General features: G+C 43.9%; 1 protein-coding gene across 10 annotated transcripts in view; it reads right to left on the reverse strand.

Annotated features, from left to right (window-relative positions):
- Positions 1-2802: 2802 nt before the first annotated feature.
- Positions 2803-20780, reverse strand: part of LDB2 (LIM domain binding 2) — a 375718-nt gene continuing 357740 nt past the window's right edge. The window contains exons 6-9 of one of the 10 annotated variants that reach the window (XM_032333929.1): positions 12854-12977; positions 9788-9936; positions 7084-7226; positions 4102-4184 (exon numbers count right to left, since the gene is read on the reverse strand). In XM_032333929.1, coding sequence (XP_032189820.1) covers positions 7122-7226; positions 9788-9936; positions 12854-12977 — 378 coding nt within the window. In that variant the 3' untranslated portion in view covers positions 4102-4184; positions 7084-7121. The other 9 variants (XM_032333930.1, XM_032333926.1, XM_032333928.1 and 6 more) reach the window with 9 other exon arrangements.

Genomic DNA, 20780 nt, shown 5'->3' on the forward strand with positions numbered 1-20780 from the left:
GGTAAACAGTGTTTTCATGATTTCTTGCTTGGGCGTCTTTAACTCTATCTGTTCCATCAACATGTATGATAGAACTAGGTATTAAGAATTCAGATGGAGGGGCATCTGGGTGGCTCAATCGTTAATCGTTTGGCTTCGGCTCAGTTCATGATTCTGAGGTCCTGGGATTGAACACCCTATGGGCCTCCCTGTTCAGTGGGGAACTTGCTTCTTCCTCTCCCACTCCCCCTGCTTGTGTTCTTTCACTGTGTTTCTCTCTGTCAAATAAATAAATAAATTCAATCTTTCAAAAAAAAATTGAGATGAAAATGAATAAGCTGCTCAGACCTGGGAAAGTCTAGGGGGACAGTGAGGTATATTTAGCAGCATCAACAAAACCTTGTAAGGAAAGTGCTAAGATAGAAGCAAGAGCCAAGTGTCTCTTAAATCTCAGAGGGATCAGTAGATCCTGACAGCTGGGGAGGCAGCTCTGCAAACATGAGAATCAAGCTGGGCTTTTAAAAGATGAAGAACTTTGGTTATGTAGGAACGTGTGGGATGACATTCTAAGAAGGAAAACCATATGCAAAGTCACGTGTGACATTAGCAATTGGTGTATTCAGAAAATTGGGAGGAGCCTAGGTAAATGGCGAATCAGTTGCAAGTGGGGAGGGGTTAAAAGCACAACAGCAAGGTAAATGAGGATCAGGACATGAACTGCATGGGGTGTTGTAGATGTTAGTTTCCAAAGATGGCTACCATCAGTTCCTTCCCTTTTCATATGCACACACCTTTTACCCATCAAAGAGTAGAGGCTATGCCTCTAGGCCTTGAATTGGGGCTTCTTTGATGTATAGCACAGGGAAGAAATGACCTTGTGTTAGTTCCACCCCCTGGCAATTTATGTTTCTCCTCTCTTGGGATACTGGCTCTTGGAATACTCCTTTTCAGAACCCAACCATCATTCTGTGAGAACTCTGGAGAGGTTCCACAAAGGCACTGCAGTTAACAGAACTGGTTAAGCTCCTACCTCATAGCCAGCAATGTGAGGGCACCATCTTGCATGTCCAGCCTCGTCAAGGCTCTGATGACTCCAGCCCCAGCCAGTGAATGGGCCGCTAATTGCAGACCACCCAGCAGAGACCAGTGAGCTCTCAAAAAGGGTAACTGATGATAATAAACTGTCCTCTTGAGGTGGGTTGATTTGTTCTGCAGCAGTAGATAACTGGAACAGGTGTCAAATAATTTGTCCTAAACATCAATTGTAATGACAACATACTGGTGACTTAAAAGAATTGATAAAATGGTGAAGTGGTGGGGGATAAACTGGAAATTCTGTCAGCAGAACTCTAATGGGTACATAATAAAGTAGCAGTTCCCTCTATGTCCTTTGGCTCTTTTGCTATTGTACTGCACATTTCCTCAAAATGCTAATATTCTAGAGAAGCGATGTGATGTTCTAGAAAGGGTGCAGTCTTTGTGGTCAAGGGAGCTCCAGATTCAAATCCCAACCATGTCACCCACGAGTTATGAGATGAAACAAGTTATTTAACGGGGTAGACTGTGCCCTACATGGATGTCCTTTCTGAGAATGGCACACCCATGCCAGGACACTAGGACTGTTGCCCTCTATTTGGCCGTTTTCTCTACAGAACTGTCCTGAGCTGATGGGGCCCATCTTGTTCCAAAGGTTACAGTCTCCTACGCCCTGGGGATGGCTTCAGCCAATGACTGACTGGTACAGGTACACAAAAGTCTGACAGCTTAGCTCAGGAAGGAACAGTTCTGTAGTGAGGTCTGTGTTCTGAGCCCTCTCTTCATGGATCAGGTCCCCAAAATAGAATAGACATCAGGAGTCCATAGCTTTTGTAGACTCTTTCCCCTTCCCTATCCTGTCCCCCCACCCCCAACTATCTTAAAGATTCCCTTTCTTTTACCTGAAGAACACTCCTTCAGTAATCTTGTGCCCCCAAATCCGGATCTCAGGCTCTGCTTCTGGGAATCCCAACCAAAGACACATAACCTCCCTCAGCTTCTCATTTTCAAATCCCCCTTTCCAGAATTTGCCAAGATGATAAATTAAAATTACCTGGCACTTAAAACACGTCCAACACACACTAACAGATTTTGTCTCTCATCTTCCTCACTGGTGGAAAACAAAGCGGAAACACACGAGAAACTTTCTTTAAACAAAACAAGTCCTCAAGTGAATTTTTGAGTCTCATACAGCAACTTTTGGGCAAGCAGGCATTGATATTTATTCATTCATTTATTTATTTATTTATTAAAGATTTTATTTATTTGACAGAGAGTAGGCAGAGGCAGACAGAGAGAGTGGAGGAAGCAGGCTCCCCGCTGAGAAGAGAGCCCAATGTGGGGCTCAATCCCAGGACCCTGAGATCATGACCTGAGCCGAAGGCAGATGCTTTAACCCACTGAGCCACCCAGGCACCCCTAAGCATTGATTTTTAAAAATGAAGATATTAATGCCAGCTTTCTGAAGAAGCTGTAAAGATGAGCTGAAATAATCTCTATGAACCTTAAGTAGGGTTGGTGCAGCATAAACTCTCAGTGCCTGGAAACTACTGCTCTTAAAATTGCCAAGCTCCAGAAACACAAGCTAGATCTTCCTTGTTCAGACACTCCCACATCTGCCCAAGTGAACTGCAGTGAGCAGGGAAAGGAATCAGACTTAACAAAGGGTAGCACGGCTTTCACAAGTCCACTCCACATACAGGCTGGGTGCCAACTTCAAGCTCCAGAGTTCTCATAATTGTGGGCAGATTTTGCCACTGTGCTCACAAACAGCCAGACCCACCTGCATTGGTTGTTAACACAGTTTATTATTGGCACACTTATCAGTAAAGCATACATAAAATACAGCTGTTTTATAACACACGGAGCCACTGTGTCTTTACATGTGTGGAAGAACATATTAATATGCAAATGGAAAAATTAGTTCTCTTATAAAGTTTCACATAAATACACTGGAATTGCCCCAAAAGAAAAATCCCCGTAAAAGAACCAAGGGAGGGCTTTACAAAATATTATACAAGAAATATACTATGAAAAGAATCAACAGTCAACTCAGATACAATAAAAAACACAAAAGTTTCAGATTCATTAAACTGCCCACAAAATTAATGGATTACATGGCTTGAAAAGATTTGGATCAACAGCAATTTTACAAATGCATCAGTTCTCAATGGGCCAGGTTCGTGTGTTTCTTTACATAAAAATCCATCTCTGTGTCTTCGATGACAAAAAGACATTTCTTGTTTCAGTACTTGGACTCGATTAAACGAACTCGGGTTGGAGAACCGATTGACATTAGCTCAGCCATAAATTACGCTGCTAGGCCCTCTTAGCTGTTACCCAATGAAAGAAAAGGTGAAGAAAATAATACAAATAATAAGGATACACTTAAATTACTGTCCAAAAGCTGATTTTTTTTCTTTTCTTTTTTTACTGAAACAAGAAACTCTCAGATGCAAGTCAAAAAGCAGAAAATATTTTACAATATTAAAAAGTCATCTGTAGTTAGGGTCGGCATATAATGAGACCCTGAGCACTGAGGGCGTATTGACAATATGGCCTTCGTTGGGTTGGGACCGGCTTGGGGGAGGGGGCATAATTAACAAACATGTGGTTTAACACTGAGCCAGGAGAAGCGGGAGCATTCACTCTGGTTTTCATTACTATCAGTGCCAGTATCTGCGTTATCTGCGAAGGCCTCCAGGGAAGGGTCATGGAAGTTTATTGGAATAATCCTCTAAATTCAAAAAAGAAAAAAAGAAAGAAACTCAAACCCAGATCATTGTGGTTTAGAAATAGCATTTGCGTGGAAAAGTTTTTTTTTTTTTCATTTTTAATTTTTTTTTAAATTTCTCCTCCTTCCTCTCCTGTAAGCAAGGATCTGCAAGCGTGGGTGTACCCCACGGCCTACTGACAGTGGGTGCAGGTGCGGGTCAGTCTCACTGGGGAGCCTGGGGCGGGGCGTTTTCTGATTTGGTCTCTTGAGCGGCGGGGGGTTTACTGCTCCACGGGCTGCTGTTCCCCAGGGCGGGGGGGCTGTTGAAGTCTTCCTCGTCGTCCACGCCGTTGGCCGCGTCATATTGCGTGTTTTCTAATCTAGTGATTAGCCTTTCGTCCTCGTCCCCAAACTCACCTCCCATCAGAGTTGGCTCTCCTACCACCATCACATCCTGTGAACAGCAGCTGACATTATTACAGGGAAACCTTGGGACAGAGAAGCTCAGCTTAAAATACTAGCGGGAGGAGCTGGGGGATCTAGGACAGACACTCGTGTACTGAGCCCCGGGGTCAAGTCTCAAAGTCGGGGGCGAGACGCATATTTGATTTCTACAGGAAATAAACATTGCCTCCTGACGTGGAACAACCACGCGAGTTTATGTCCTTAGTGCGCAGCCTGACACCGGAGAACGAGCAATGCTAGCAATCTGCAGAAATAAAAAAATGGATTTTTCAAAATTAAAAAAATCCACGCTTTTAACTTGCTGACATTGGGGACTTGAGAGAGGGCTGTGGAACCTTCTGCTGGGTGCTTTCCAATACCTCCAAAAATCCGCCACTTTTTATTTAGGGCCTCTGAATGCCTTTGGAAACTAGCAGCCAACGTGGGGAGGATATGGTTCTATGGTATTCACGCAACTCATTCCAAATGGCATTCTCTCTGTCCCAAGGACGGTATACATTTTAATTGAAGACAGAATCTCTCTTTTTTTCTATTCAGCCAGGCCCTTTTATGCAGCCAATATCCTTGACATTCTGCTACTTAATTATGGTAATTAATTTAGGTAAAGTTTTCGATAAAAACAATGTTCACACTGATTTGACAATTTGCATAGCTAATTAAGTCATTAGCAAAAACCTGCTGATTGCCAACAAGCCCTGAATTTACCATCTGTTATTTCATGGTGCCTGTCACCTATCCCCACACAGACAACCCTGCCACCAATCTGGGCAGTAAAGAGAACCAGTCTGTCCAGCTGGTGCCATAAAAGGAAGATGAAGAGCACTAATTATAATTACATTGATGAAGCTGGTAGTCATCAGAAATGGAAGCGTGCAAGAAGAATCCATCTAATCACTCCTTTAAGTACAAATTGTCCTTCCATGCAAACAAGGAAGCCACCCACTGTAGCCTGGAGCATCATGGTGGCCACTGCTGGAGAGGCACAGGGCTGGGGACAAGGATGCACACACAGGGCACAGCTCCGGCCTCTTCGTTCAAAGGGGAGCTATATGGGGTTGATGGGTGACCTGGGCATGGGACAGGACACCTGTCATGTGATACTGCTGGGCAGGCTGTGGGCACTAGTCTACTCAAAAGTGCGGTGACTCCCGGGGAGTGCCCAGTGCAGTCATCTGCCTCGGCCAGAAAAAGCAAGGCTGAACCAGATGCTTTTGGACATGGAAGGGTGTGTTTCCTGACAGGGAGGCTAATTGGATGAAATGCCTTGGCAACTGGGCTAAAACGTCTTCACTAGGGGCAAGAGAAGCTTTTCTGGGACAGTGTGGTAGAATACTGCCTATGGTCAGGAGAAGGTCCAGTGGGCCCTCCAGAATTCTAGAAGGTGCCAACTGAAAGGAAGCCTTAATGGCTGCCTGATTGATTTCAGAATAGAAAACCTTATTTGAGTGATCGATTGACTCCCCGAGAATTATGGGGGAGATCATCAATGGATTTCCAAACTGTGTTTTCTGACTAGTCACTCCTGTAATTTGACAAACATGATTTTAAAGAGCTATGTCCCAGGTGAAGTAAATGCCTCAAATACGAATTGGGTAAACTCAGCAATACAGGTGCTGGTGGGGAAATCAGCAGTGTGCTTCAAAGAACATACTGATTATGCAGCGAAGAGCCAGACGTGACACCGACATGGACTCGAGATGAGAACAACATAGACAGAGACTCTGACTGGCAAGAATACGGACAGGACTGCAGATGGAATGGGCTCTCCAGAGAGGAGGGCACGTTATCGGGTTAGCCGCACCACCCACTAGGGGTGTTTTGGACAAAAAAGTGCTGCTTGGTTACAGGCAATCAGGAGACAGTGCTTATGATCAGGAATAAAGGTGGGGGAAAGAACAGGGCAAGACTGAGGAGAGGATGATGTGGATTAATCTCATTTCATGACTTACGTGCAACAAGCACACTTTGGAAGGGTTGGAAAACACATGCGGGAGGTGTCACAGGACAGGAGAAGGGCATGGGGACCAACCATGTGCATCTGCATTAGTATTGTGAGTCCAAGGTCATCAAGAGAGGCTGGGACAGTGTGGGGAGGTAAGCATAATTTGGAAACAGAGGAGAAAAATCAGAAGGCAGCTTAAGCGTGACATTAGGCAAAGGTCCTCAACGCTCCAGGTGCCTTCATTGCATCAGAAAAATAATGGTCATTCATGAAAAATACTATGAAAATAGTGATTTGAATCATTCCAAATGGGTCTGATATCAGCTCATGTTGGTTGGAACAGCTGGAAGAGATGCCCAGGCATAAATCCTTGTCAGCATCCTGAATTTCAGAGAGATGCTACATTTGCCTTCCTGATTATAAAAGAAAATCCTCAGCCAGATACATGATCCTATGTGTACACGTGTGAATGATTGATAGACGACAAGCTATGAAAGAGATGTGTGCTAAGAGCTTCTTAGGCACATAGATTCTTGAGGCCCCTTATCCAAGTACGCACAGGGATCTGCCTGGCTCTACGGAACCTGCAGACGAGGGGAGTGGTTCTCTGCTCAGGTGATCTCGATTTGTTAGCCTCACACAAAATGAATGGAGACATAGTGCACGTTCTGGGCTGCCTCTCACTAGTGGACGTTGGCTCCATCTTCCCCACCCCCACATCTTTAAAAATCCCCCCAACATTCAACATGGGTAGTGAGAGGTGCATTTCCATTGTCTGCTATCTCGTGTGTCCCACAGGAGGCAGGGCTGGTGTGTCTGAGAGTAACCCGGATGCCCTCGGCTCCCCATGAGGCAGACCTCTGCTCCTCGCTGGAGGCCTGGAGGTGCCACCAGCTCTTGCCCATGTCACATCTTCTCACTAATCCCCCGTGCAAGGACCACCAACCTCTGAGGAGGACTGGAAGTGACTCCTTTCAGGGCCCCTCAATGCTTCTCCTTAAATTGGCCAGAAGGGGTCACTGCTGTTGAATGACACAGGTCTCCATCCCTCCCAGGGTTGAGGCTGCAGTTCGGGATCGCTCCTAGCCCCTGCTCATGGAGTGAGAAGCAGAATCCAAGGATTAAACCCTAGTCCTCACCAGACACACACTTTGCTGCCGCGGCAGCGAGGCAGACCACAGTTGTGGTCACAGTGGCACACAAAATCTGGTCATGCCTGTGAACGAGACAGCCAGGGCTGCAGACTGCGTTCCATTTTAACAGTAAAATCGTGTTGGTAGTTCAGTACACAGGGTTAAGAGATGTGGTCACTACAAGCCAGACGATGCTTATCATTTAATGTCCATTCAACTGGAGTGCACACAGAAATGTGTACATTTTTCCTGTTGTCTTTCCCTGCCCCTCTGGGCCCTCTGTAAGTTTTACTCGGTTAAAACCTCTTTTCATTGCATGGGTGTGGGGATGGTGCTGAAATTCTGCTCTCACTTTCTAATGGTGCCTTGTTCTCACCGAGTCCAGAGGGTCTCAATTCACTAAGAACCCTCTCGACACAGGTATCCTCCACTAAAATGCAGTTGGTGGATTGGCGGAAAGGAGCATCAGGGAGTAGAACAAATTATGTGCCCTTTAAAATAAAATTGAAATGTTTCCAACGAGGCCAGGTATATCAAAATGCATGACACTCATGCCACTCTTCTACACCTGAGACGGACATCACTAACGGACAGCCTGCCAAACCCAGTCTGGGCCTTAGATCGCTACTCAGTGCTGGACCCTGTTAGCTGACACCTGGAGACTGAGTGGGCAGGAGAAGGGAAATTTCTTGGCCATCCCTCGAGTAGACGCTGAGCTCTTCTAAGACAGGGCCTGGGTTTTTGTTGTTGTTTGTTTACTCTTGGTATAGTGAGGGCACATAGTAAGAGCTCAGGAAACATTTGTTGAACTGAGCTGAATTCTTGCAGCCATTGTGCCTTTAAGTAGCAATGTCACCATTCCAGAATCCTCTGGAATGCACTCTCATTTGCTAGGGGAAACTAACAAATGTTAGTTTTTAAAACTCTAGGAGTAGATGAATAATGGGCTACTTTTGAGCACTTCTGGGTTGATTTATTTATACCAGGCCATTTTCTCTATACATTTTCCAATTTATCCAAGAGTGGGCCTAACTTATTGGTACCTTAATAAAAAGACTCTGTTTTACTTCTTTGATTTTTTTTTTTTTTCCTGACTCTTTAGCCCACTTCAGAAAACAGAGGTTGAGTCTGGCATTATTTAAAGACTATAACTCCTAGCAGTGTTAAAATTAAAATGGCACCTTCCCCACAGGCTGGACACTCTCTCCATGACCCTTTCTTTCTAGTGCAGTGAGGACAAAATCCATACCCTCTGTCTATGGAAGACAGGAGAAGAGTCCCTGCGGCCCCGGGGATTCTCAGGTACTGATGGCATTGGTTTTAGCCAAAGAAAACGGACTGATGGAAAGTGGGTGAAAGTGGGTCAGGGACAGACTTGAAAGACAAGTAAGTGGAGAATCCCCATGAAAGAAGAGTCCACTCTCACATGGGGAGAGATGTGAGGATGAGAGATCAAGGTCAGGGGGTGGGGGAGGTGAGAAGAGGCAAGAGGTCAAATTGCATGGGTTGAGGGAAGTAACAAGAAATAGAGCACATTTCCCAAGACATGGTATCTAGAGGATCTCCATGGAGCACCACGAAAGTGTCGGGGCTCAAAGGACAGTCAGACGCCTGGTGACAGGGTGGTGTGGCTAGGGAATCAGAGAAGGAGCACCCACAAGTAATCGTGGAGGGGACAAGGGACAAGAAATGCTTAGAGGAGCGTGAAAATTTAAAAGCGATAAATGATCTGACACTGGGCTGAGGGATTTGGAGTCAGGAAGGAATTGGGCAGACAGGACAGGACTTGAAAATAAAAGTAACAGGAGATGAAGAAAGATGAAGAAAGGGCCCACACGGTATACACTCTTTGGGGACACCCGTCAGCTGTCAGCCTTGGAGTTCAAAGAAGCCTCCTTCTCAGTGGCCCATTTCCTTTGTCAAGACCCAGAAATGAAAGACAGGGTCAAGAGGTCAAGAGAGCTGAGACCAAACCAGGGGCCGACCCTCCCCCTGAGCTCATGAAATGGGTAAAGTGGAATCCACTGAGCTGCATTTTGAGTGGCCGGGAGTTAATTACCTGAGTCTTAAAATACGAAGGGACACCCATGTCGGGAAGGCCCAATCCAATTACAATATGGAGCCTGAACGCCGGGAGCTAGTTTCCAGTGGAGCACGGGGTCTCCGGTGATGGCGCCGAGAGCCCCTTCTATGCCACCAGGCATTGCTGCTAAGTGATATTTTAATTAAACCTTAAGTGACATATCTCCTGTCTGTGACTCTGACGGCTTTTTAATTCAGGTCCCTGCGCAGCACAGACTCTTAATATTCCTTTCTAATTCCCAGGTTGCAAAGGAAGGTTTCCATGGCAGAGCTCCTCCCTCCCCTCCTTGCCCTCCCCTGCCCCGGCTTTGCCCTCCCCCGCCCCCAACCTGCCCAGAACGCTGTTGGCAGCTCAAGGAGGCTTTCACGTGGTCCCCTGCAGGTGGAAGACAGGCAAAGGCAGGATTTCAGGCCTAAAAGGAAAGCGAGACTTACAGGTACCTGACTGGACAGACTCAGGTTGGCGGCTGGTGTCTTCTTCTTGCTGCCTGTACTGTTGGCGTTGTTGCCGGCACTGCTGTTGGAAGTGCTGCTGGTGGAGTTTTTCCTTTTTCTCCGTTTGGTTGTCGGCTGCCTTGTGGGTTCTGCTGCACAATGGAAAATGGACGGAGGATCAGTTCCAGGGCGACGGTCAGAATACTGTCCCTCCAAGGAGGCTGTGCTTGTGAATTGAAAAGAGTAGACTCTAAATTGTTTCCATTTCTTTTAACTTTACACAGAGTAAAGGAAGGAAGCCGTTGCTTTATTTTTAGCACAACATGCGTGCAACTCTCTTCTTTGGTATCTAGATGGAATGATTTGTGTTTTATCATGTTTTGCGAACGTTATATGGGTGTCTGGAATCTATTTTATATTTTAAGGGCCAGCCGCAAATACCACTTTTATAGTTGAGTTAAAAGTCTTGTTACCATTTCAAAATTGGGGAACACATTTTTCTCTGGACTGTCATTTCTTTAGAGCAAAAGGAGGGCCCTGGTCCCCCTCGGGGGGTGGGAGGGGGCCTCTGAGGTGTGAGAGAAAAGATGAAACCAAAATAAGGTGGTAAACCTGGGTAGTAGCTTTGTCTCCGGGTAAGTGCCCAGTGCCATCACACCTGGAGATACTCAAGTACAAAGAAGAAGCATGAGTTCTGTCAGCCGTGAATGTATAATGTAGGGTCCCAAGCTCAGTATGGTTCTCAAGTTGCATGGTTTGGACTCCGATGTTTAAAGAATGCTACTAATTTCAATGTTCCTGGGGGGAAAATGTCTTAGTGTGCCACAGCCAGCATGTTCATGATGGGGAGCTAAATCTTTTCAAGAAAGATTTAGAAATAGAGGACAGGTCTATGTCCTCTTCTTGGAAGCATAGGGACCTGTGGTGATGGGTGGGTCAGATGAATATTATTTATTTATACATTATGTAGTGAGTTTTACCAAATGTTTTCATGTTCTTCATGGTTTCTATGGCCTGTCTTATATTCATAGTAATTCTATTAATTAGATTCTATTCTAATATGTGCTTTGTAAATGAGAAATGTTCAGAAACTTTTTCCAGGAAGTTACTCAGTTGGAAATGGAATGTAAGAGCATCCTTTTTGCTAACCCTAGACTTGACCCAACTCTGATGGCAAGAAGGTGAGGCAAGGCCATACCAGAACCAAATGAGAGGACCTTGTGGCATTTTCTTAAAACACCTATGCTGCTTCTGATGGGCAGTGGGCAGGATCTCCTTTAAGGATCATGTCAAAGACCACCTAGTCCACCAAATTATCCCTGACTTTTGAGGAAGAAAGGGATTATGTTCTCATTTACATACCATATTTTTTTCCTTCATGAATATTTTGTCTCTTATGTTTAAAGATTTTCATCAAAGGGCCTAACATGTCTGTCCACAGAGAGTTATGGGTGCTTGTCCTGAAGGTTGGGGAAATAGGAATAGAATTGTTCTAGCTCATGGTGCCAGAGTTGAGCGACACGTTCAAAGTCAATCAAATACTCAGTTCCCCTGATAAACATCTTCTTCCTTTACCTCAAGAATTAAAGTCGGCTACTTTTTTTTTTTTTTTTGAAATCTGTACTTCTTTTGTGAAATTTTGGGGAAATATACCTAAATTGTGTACTCTGGATTACTTCCATTGGCAGCAAGTAGCTGAAGTCATAGAGTCATGAACTCTGGAGATATAAACACCTCTTGTGACACAGACCTCCTTCACTGATCAGCTATGAGATCATCTTTGGCAAATTACTGCTTAAATCCCAGGCCCGGTATATTTGAAATGGAAGTAATATTGAATACCTCATAAGGTTATTGTCAGGATTCAGAAAGAGAACATAAGGTCTGGGAGGGCTGGGATTTCTGTTTCATTCAGTGCTGTACCCCTGTGACTGGAACAATGCCTGGCACCTCTTAGGGGCTTAATCAATGATTATTGAATGAATGATTGAGTTAATAAATGATATATAAATTATATATGCATATGTTGGAAAATATGGGTTCTCAAAGCATTCATTCAGTGAGATATTTTTTCCCATGAAGCCTTATTGATATTGAAAGAGAAAATAATCTAAGCACATTCAAATAGATTTGAAAAATAATGTTCCAAATTTCTAAAATTCCCCTAAGACAGGGATGCAACTATTCTATGTAGAATGATGCTCGTTTTTTCTCAGATTTCTAAATATGTACTTTGTTAAATCTACTCTATTCGTTTCATATAAAATGCCTGGCCCACGACCAGTGGAAGGTGACCATTCTATTTTGTGATTCAGAAAGCTATGTGCTTCATGTTAATAATTACTCTTTATAAAAATAATTTTTAGTGAACGGATACGTTTTGCTTTTATGATCAATGAGGCTCGACACACGCCTGGGAGTGAAAATGTATTAGATAGAACGACAATTAATGATGACTGGAAGCAGTAATCTCAGAGCCTCAGCAGGAGACTGCAGTATCTAAACTGCATTCTAAGGAAGTGAGGAAAATGGAATCTTTTATGTATTCTCTTCATGATCAGAGCACCCTTTGATATTAGATCTATCTTTAAAAAGGGAGCAAATTTATTTATTTTTTTCATTCTTTCATTCTTTCCTTTTCCTCCCCATCCATCCTCCCTCCCTCTATCCCTTCCTTCCCATCATGTCTATGATTCCTATTTAAACAAAAACAAAAACAAAAAAAACCAAAATAACAACGGACCATGAGAAGACATCAGTCTTGTCCAGTGGAATAGCCACCGGTCTGGGAGACAGGAAACCTTGCTTCTGATTTTGTCTTTGCCAATGATCTTGAACATTAAATAAATCAATGGATTTTTCGGGGTTTCGGTTACTAAGTGAGATTGTAGATAATTCCTAAGGGTGCTCATACTTCACAAATTCCACGCCCCCAGGCCCAAACATCCATAAGAAACTACTCATCCTGGCAAATTTATGATTCCTTCCTTCCTTTTCACATCACTTCATCCCCCAAAAAGGCCTTGGAAAATGCCTTTAGAGCAAAAGTGAAGAATGAGGTCATACCTGGGGGCGCCACCATCCGCTGCCACTTCTGAAACAAGCAGGTCTTTAGGCAGTCTCGTGGACTGAGGTTGTAAGTTTTATGTCTCGACATCAGTTCCTGCATTGGCTCCAGAATTACACACAACTGCAAAAAGTTCAAAGACATCAGTCTTTCACTATTTGATAATATTATTTGCAATAAATAATGTTAACAGCTGGAAACAATTAGAAAGCTCAAAGGTACTTTTCTTTTTTCCCCTGGTTTTTATTTTCTCTGTGCAAGTTTGGAGGAAAAGAAATATTACCAACACTTGATAATGCCCACCTAATTTACTGTTATTTATAATACCATGTTATAGCCAAATGTGATTTACACACACACACACACACACACACACACACACATTCTGTACAAACTGTTGGGTGGATACATGTAGCTCTATTCTGAATTCAAATGATTCTCTCTGGTTAAAGAAAAAAGCTCTCTTCCATGGCGCACAGCATGCTCTGATTTCTACTCTGGTTTCTGCTGTTGTTCCTGTTTGTATAACCACACACTGTGAGTTACAATGCTAGTTTATGTAGATTATGTGGCAGTGAAAGCCATCTTTTAAACTGTGGAGAACAAAGTGGCAACTACAAGTACTTTTTTGATCCTAATTCTTATCAAGGAGGGCGATGAACACTATTTCATTTTTATTCATGCACTCATTTATATTTTACACATAATGATAATGTCAGTAACATATGCCAACATTAGTTCAGAGTAGGAGCTTTCTCTGTGGCTCTGTACACGGTTGCTTCCTTCCCTCCTTTGGTTAGATTTTTCAGATTTACTTTGGTCCAAGACATCTGATGACAAAGATTAATGAGTGTAACAAGAAGGTAAATCCATTTAGGATTGCCTTGAACTTTTCTGAATTCCTTCTCAGTTGGAAGGTCATCAGGATACTGCTGTATTGAGAATGTTGTATCTAAGAAGACAAAGACCACAACACAGCCGTACACATATTGGCAAAGCACTCTTCCATGTGGAAAAATAGCATTTCATTATAAAAGGCAGATGTGCCTTCATCGCCCCCCCCCCCTTTTTAACACCACTCCTTTTCCTTCTGTCATTACTCAGCGGACATGCTGCTTTTTATCCACTGGTCCACTGGGTTCCCTCTACTTGGAATTCTTCCCTCCCCTCTTCTTGGCTAATGCCCACTCATCCTTGAAGACAAGGTTACTTCTTCTGTTATACCTTCGTCTCCAGGTTGTGTACCTCTCCCTGTGCAGGCTGAACTCGGTGACTCTTTATGGTTCTCCCATAGCACCCAGCCTTTTCTGCTCTGTGAACTTACTCATCCATGCTTTGGAACCTTCTGCTTCTAAGTCTCCTTTCTACTTGACCTTGAAATCTTTGAATGCCCAGACTGTGCATTTTTTTTCTCTGTTGTCCTAGGTTTGTCTCAATTGAATGGATGCATTTAAGGTGTCCTTGTAAAGACTGGAAGATCTTTCTTTCAACAGAACCAAATGAGTTGATTTTTAAAAATGCAGACTTCCAGACTCCTCCCCTTCTGTTTCACTGGGTCTGGAACTAGGGTCCTGAATCTGCCTTTTGGAGAAGCATGCTCCAGTCTAATTCTGATACATACTACTACAGTTTGAGGTCTGCTACCCTACATATTCTGGGCTTTACATATAAACAGAAAGACATGCAAATTCCCCATTGTTTCCAGTTGGAATTCCACTTTTTTGTCACTTAACCCCACTTGTTGATGTTCATCCTTCCTTCTCAAACCTCCCCTTCTGTTTCACTGGGTCTGGAACTAGGGTCCTGAATCTGCCTTTTGGAGAAGCATGCTCCAGTCTAATTCTGATACATACTACTACAGTTTGAGGTCTGCTACCCTACATATTCTGGGCTTTACATATAAACAGAAAGACATGCAAATTCCCCATTGTTTCCAGTTGGAATTCCACTTTTTTGTCACTTAACCCCACTTGTTGATGTTCATCCTTCCTTCTCAAACCTCAGCATGACAATCAAGATTACCTTCATCTAGAAAAATGTCTCTGCTCTTTTTACCTATCTAAACTTGGCCCAAACCACTAACTCCATTGACAAGACAGCTGTAATCTCTTTCCCACTGCAGTTTCTCAGGAAGAAGAGAGCAAGAATTCGAAACCTGAATGACACAAGTACAGCGTGAGCCAGAGAGACAAAGCCGCTCAACCCTAGTTAGTCGGGCTGTCAGGCATGAGGTCTGGATTAGTTCTGGGGCATCTTCAGTCTTGTCTATCCTCCTGCTTACTTTGGAGTCCTTTCTGAAACTTAAAATGCTGGTAAGGAGGACCCCATGAAAGCGAGGGAAGTCCTGTGCAATTAACTCCACATTTCCACTCTGTGAAGATTCAATGTGTATATTCCTCCATTAAGAATTCCTCACTGTGCAAGCTAGAGAGAGCCTCAAGTCTGCCCCAGCCATTAATGCTCACCATTCCAAACACAGTAAAGGATTTTACCGTCATCCCTACAAACAGAGATAAGAGTGGACTATCCATCCAAGGAGAACCACTGCTAGATTCAGACAGGGTCAGAAGATGTTTGGAACTATTACTAAGCTAGGTTAGTAAGAAAAGGTTTCAGGGAAATTTTAAGGAATGGAAAATGTTCTTTTTTTTTTTTTTAATTAAAATAACTAAGGTTTTCAACCATTTCCTTTGGCCCATTCTCCATTTTTGAGAAATGGGCTTACTGTGGATGTAAAATGCATGGATGGAGCAGAACAAGCACGGACTTGGATGCCAAGAGGTCTAGGTGTGGATTTTAATTCTGTCACTAGGTGTGCAACCTTGGCCAAGCCCCTTAAGAGTGCTGGGTCTCAGTCTCACCTGTAAAACAATACCCATCTTGTGTACTGTTGTGAGAGTTTGAGATGATAGATCCGACACATCAGAGTTCAATAAATAGTAGCTATGATGATTCTGTATTAGCAGGAACATGACAGATTGTGAAACAAATGACATTTCTGTTCCTTTAGATTAACAAGCATTTATGGGGCTTCTTCCTAAGTGTCAGGCACTCTGCTTTGACACTGGGGACATACGGAAGAGGATAACATCACCTCTGTCCTTAGTGAGTATACAGTTCCCCTCGGAATGATTTAAGCATATTAAGAAAACCACTCTGGTGTACATATCAAGCTTCTTTGGGAATCACAGGTTTATGAAGCAAGGATTTCCATGATATGACAAGTTAGATGGCCAAAGTGACCCCTGTGGACCCAGAAGGGCAGTGGGCACGGAACATATGAGCAGACGGGACGGCTGCATTTATCGTGAGAACCTGTGAGCTCGTTATCTACTTCTTTCTTGCAGAGGGTGTTTTCCTCTCTGGGTTTTGGGCAGAATTTTTTCAGGTGCAAATCCTCAGGATTTATCCCTTCCCCTTTAATGTAAAAATATCTTCCCATCGCTGTAACCCACCCCAAAGGAGTTCCTATCTCTGAATACTAATTAGGAATCCCCAAAGCCATTTTTCTTCCAGAGGAGGGTTCCCAGGCTGGAAAGGCAGCCTTCTCCTGGATTCATGTGTTCAAACGAGCCTGCTGTGGAGTGCTGGGCTGCATGCTGTAGGTGGCAGAACTAACTCAGACAAGAGCCTGCCTTCTCAGGCAGAGAGCCAGTGCATTTTTGGCAACAGTGAAGGCCTGGGGCGTTCTGAAATGAGATCAGGAAGACGGTTGGGGGAGTGGGTTCCCGCAGTCACTCGCCAGTTCCTTCTGGAGCCAGGATTCCTGCTGTCCCTGGGGTCTTGGTCCCCCCTGAGAATCTGGGGAAGGCTCTGCAGCCTCTTTTTTAAAGTTTGTACAAAATATCTGGAAGTTTATGAATCCTCTTATATCCCAGTCCATTGACTCTAAGCAAAGTGTTCCCTGTTTGTAATAAGTATAAACCAGGCTACATGCCTTTTCCTCCACGCTACACACACACACACACACACACACACACACACACACACACACACAGGGCGACATGACCACATCAGTCAAATGCATATCAGTGGAACTAAGCATAATAACACAGAGTCTTTTGATTTAAAGGAACAATTGTGTCTGCAGAGTTGAGCCTGCTACAAAGTTCTCAGTGGACCTGTCCCTTTGCCTGACAAGGACTGCCACAGCATTTCTACAGCATCTGCAGCAGTCTGCACTCAGGGCTGCCACTTAGTTCGGCTTCCTCCTGCAGTGGTGTTGAGGAGTACCAGGAGTAATTCTAGAGCACTGTGGAAGGGGCAGGTGTCAGCAAAGCCCAAGATCTCATTTTGAGTATGAAGCTCCTGAATGTGTGGTCCCTGTCGGGCCCATCTAGGATCTCAAAGAAAGCTCTTGCCCATCCCAGCAAAACTGCAAGCACATCTTTCTGCAGATTTAGTAAGGATTTTAAGCGAAGCTGATGCTGCCATGTGTTCATTTTCTGGGATTTGGGCCCCCGCACTGACCCTTTGGTATGGAATCAAAACCTGGAACTACAACAGCAACTTGCTGAGTGAGTACAAGGATAGTTGGATGAAAGATGGATGGATAAACGGATGGGTGGGTGGATGGATGGATGAGTGGTGGATAATAAACAGACTGGCCAGACTTATAGCCAGGAGTCATTTGCTAATAGTAGACAAATAAAGCCTTGTCTTGGAGGCTTAGAGGTGATGTATTTGTCCATGTGATAAATAACCAACTGACTCTCCTGTAGAGAAGGCTTTGCACAAATGCACATGCATGTGCCCAGTTACTATTTGTCTAGGCCGGACAGGAAGATCTCAGCTCATCCTGGGACCTTTTGTAGAAACAAAGGGCCCAGCAAATGTACAGTATTGTGTTTTGCTTTGTTTTCATCTGACAGTTCTCCTGGAGAAATTTGATTCTCCTTAGCTATATATTCACACTTACTCTTCTTGCTCAACTTCTTGCCCAAACCCACTTCCAGAAATAGGGGATGCTTGTCAGAGTTGGCTCTGGCCTATGAAAAAGCTGATGCCCTGAGGTTGACATTTGGCTAACTCCCAAACCTAAGTCCTGTCTACTGACAACACTTTGATTCAGTCTTTTCTGGATGATGGATGGCATCTTCTGGGCTTGAGTCACCTACTCTTTGCATATAGGCTTGCCCGAGGTTAGTATTTCAGTACGAGCTTACACTTCTGTTCACGTTGTTCTTCTTTCCCAGAAGACCTCCCCTCTTTCCCAGTCCTTCTAACTAGAGGCTGGCAAGCTGTGGCCTATGGGCTGAATATGGCCATGCTCACATAATGTTGGTAGCTGCTTTTGTGATATGATACCAGAGTTGAATAGTTGTGACAGAGTTCCTAGAGCCCACAGACCCGAAAATATTTACTATCTGGCCTTTCACAGAAAGGTTGCTGACCTCCGTACTAAACCGGTGCTGTTCAGTGTAGGTGGTCTGCAAACTATCTGTTGTGTTTCTGTGACAGGAGAAGCCGCTTGAGGCAGAGTGTAATTCAGTTCACTGCTTCCTTCACTGAGAAAGTCTTATGTCAGAAAAAAAAAAAAAAAGTTGGATGAAGTAAACAATGTGTTCAACAGTGTAGTTGATTTACATTCCAGAGCAAGCTTCCTCATTTTGTCATGGACCACTAAGAGTTTACAGTCTCGCACTGGCCTATAAACCACAGTTGAATCCCACCAATAAGACCACTGATGGCTTCCAAGGTCCAGTTCAAAGCCCAGTCTGTCTCTGACCATGCCCACCCACAAGGGACCCCTGCTTCTACTGCACTTATCACTAATCTAGGTACAGCCCAGTGTTTATATTTGCATTGGGAATATTCCTTTCTTGTGGATTTGTTTCATCTTATCTATAGCAAACCATATTTCATTTTTCTCTTCTTTCTATTTAACACCGTATTAGGCATACTCAAATATTTGCTGGGTCGTAACTTCATAATCGCCATGGAATACTTAACCTATGCCTGTCCCTAGAGTAGGTACCTGACATATACTATATCATTAACTCTCACCAGGTCCTGGCTCACTTTTACAGGTGAGGAAACTCAAGCTCACAGCCATTAAATCACCTAGAGCTGAGAGTAAAGAATGTAATTCTTATCATGTAGCCAGGGTTTTATAACCATTTAAAGGGCAAAGAAGAACTGCATAGTGAAGTCTGCCTGGTTCCAACCCTGTGTTCTCAACAACTAACTGCTTTGTTGTCTACCTCTCTAAGTCAGAGGGGCTTAAATTACTGCTAAGATACCAAGTTTAAAGGCTCTCATTGTCTTTGTATTGTTCCCTGTACACAGTATTGACCTCTACATAGAGATATAGGTCATACATGAGTGGTGTGGGCTTCGGAACCAGATTCATACGATTCAAATCCCAAGTCTGCCATTTACAAATGGTGTGTTCTTGGCCAGAAATTGCAGCCTCTCTGAATCTCCTCATCTGTAAAATGGGGATAAAGATACTAATCTCTGATAGTTTGAAGCAACATATGGAATACTTAATGCAATGCGTGGAGCAAGGTCAGTGCTCAAAGGGTGGAAATTAGTATTAGGATAAATACTAGTTGCATCAGTGGCTCTCTACTGAGCCAAGAGATCATTGTGTGATGTGATTGGTTAGCTACTGGGGAGTAAATCATTTGGCCTCCTTGAGACTTAGGGGATCGCTAGATATAATACACCAAGGGATGGTAATTAGGCCAACAGTTACACTGCATTTTAGTGGCTAATGTCTCTAATAAAAATCAGTTTTTAGAATTCAGTGATAAATACAAAATGTTCAAATCCACAAACTAGAGTTCTTTCTTTCCCTGCCCCCCTCCAGTAACCTATTCCTCTGGCTGATTCTGAATTAAAAAGATATCAGAGTGTTGGGGGTGATTAAGAAACAAGCTCTTATCTAAGGTGGAGGAGTATCTCCTAATTAAGAAACACCTCACAGAAAGAGATCTTACATTAAAACAATAGAGAGATACACAGAATCTAAAAGAAAAACAAAACAAAGCAAAGCAAAATAAGCAGATAATCACACCTAGAAGGAGATAAGAATGAATAAGAGGTATCACAGGAGTAAAACCCACTCTGCCTCAGAGGATGAAAAACAAGAGAGAAGGAAATGCTTTCCCTTAGAAGCGATGCAATTCTAAAACATCAGATTATGATTTCGGTTTATTTCCTGATAGGATTAAAGGTAGATTGGTTGTCAAATTCAAAACACCCTCTTTTTTATCTGAAGATTCAACCCGGGGAGCCTCTGCCTTTTCTCAATTGTTTTGCAAATTGATTACTGGGGAAAGTTATCTCATCCACCCCCAGAGACAGACAGCCCTCTTCTGCTTTGGGAGAGGAAGGTGGTGGTGCTGAGGAGCTGGTTTTGCCATGCGGCAGCTGCCACTTCAAGAACCATCCTTTTGCTGGACTGAGCCGGCCATGCATGCACATTTCAATACCTATGCCTTGATCTCAGTTTTGAGGCTCCCAGAAAGGACTCTTTGTGACCACTGGTTGCTTTTCTGACTACCCCTATGAGAGAAGGGCTGGAGCTGTTGCCCTGAGCCATGGAGGCTCCATCAGACTAGCCAGGCTCAATATTTCTGCTGTAGCTATCAGGCCAATGAACAGTCAGTTCAAAGCCTTGGAAGTACATTCTCTTTCCTTCTGACCCTATGGACCTCATTTTTCCACCACATCCTTTGGTATGGGCATCCCTTTCCATAGTGCCCTGGTTATTTGTCTATTCGCTCTTAGACCCAATCGTTACTCCCAGCTCTGTATCACAGAGGACAGACCCCTGCACACTATTTGCCAACAATTTTGCCAACCTGCTTTGGATGAGGTTTGGCCAGTTGGAGGCACCAGGGGAGATTGGAGGGAGGTGGGTTGAGTTCGTTTCCCAGGACTGCCATTACAGAGTACCACAAACTCAGTTCTGGAGGC

Source organism: Mustela erminea, chromosome 2, assembly GCF_009829155.1.
Source record: "Mustela erminea isolate mMusErm1 chromosome 2, mMusErm1.Pri, whole genome shotgun sequence".
Lineage (NCBI taxonomy): Eukaryota > Metazoa > Chordata > Mammalia > Carnivora > Mustelidae > Mustela > Mustela erminea.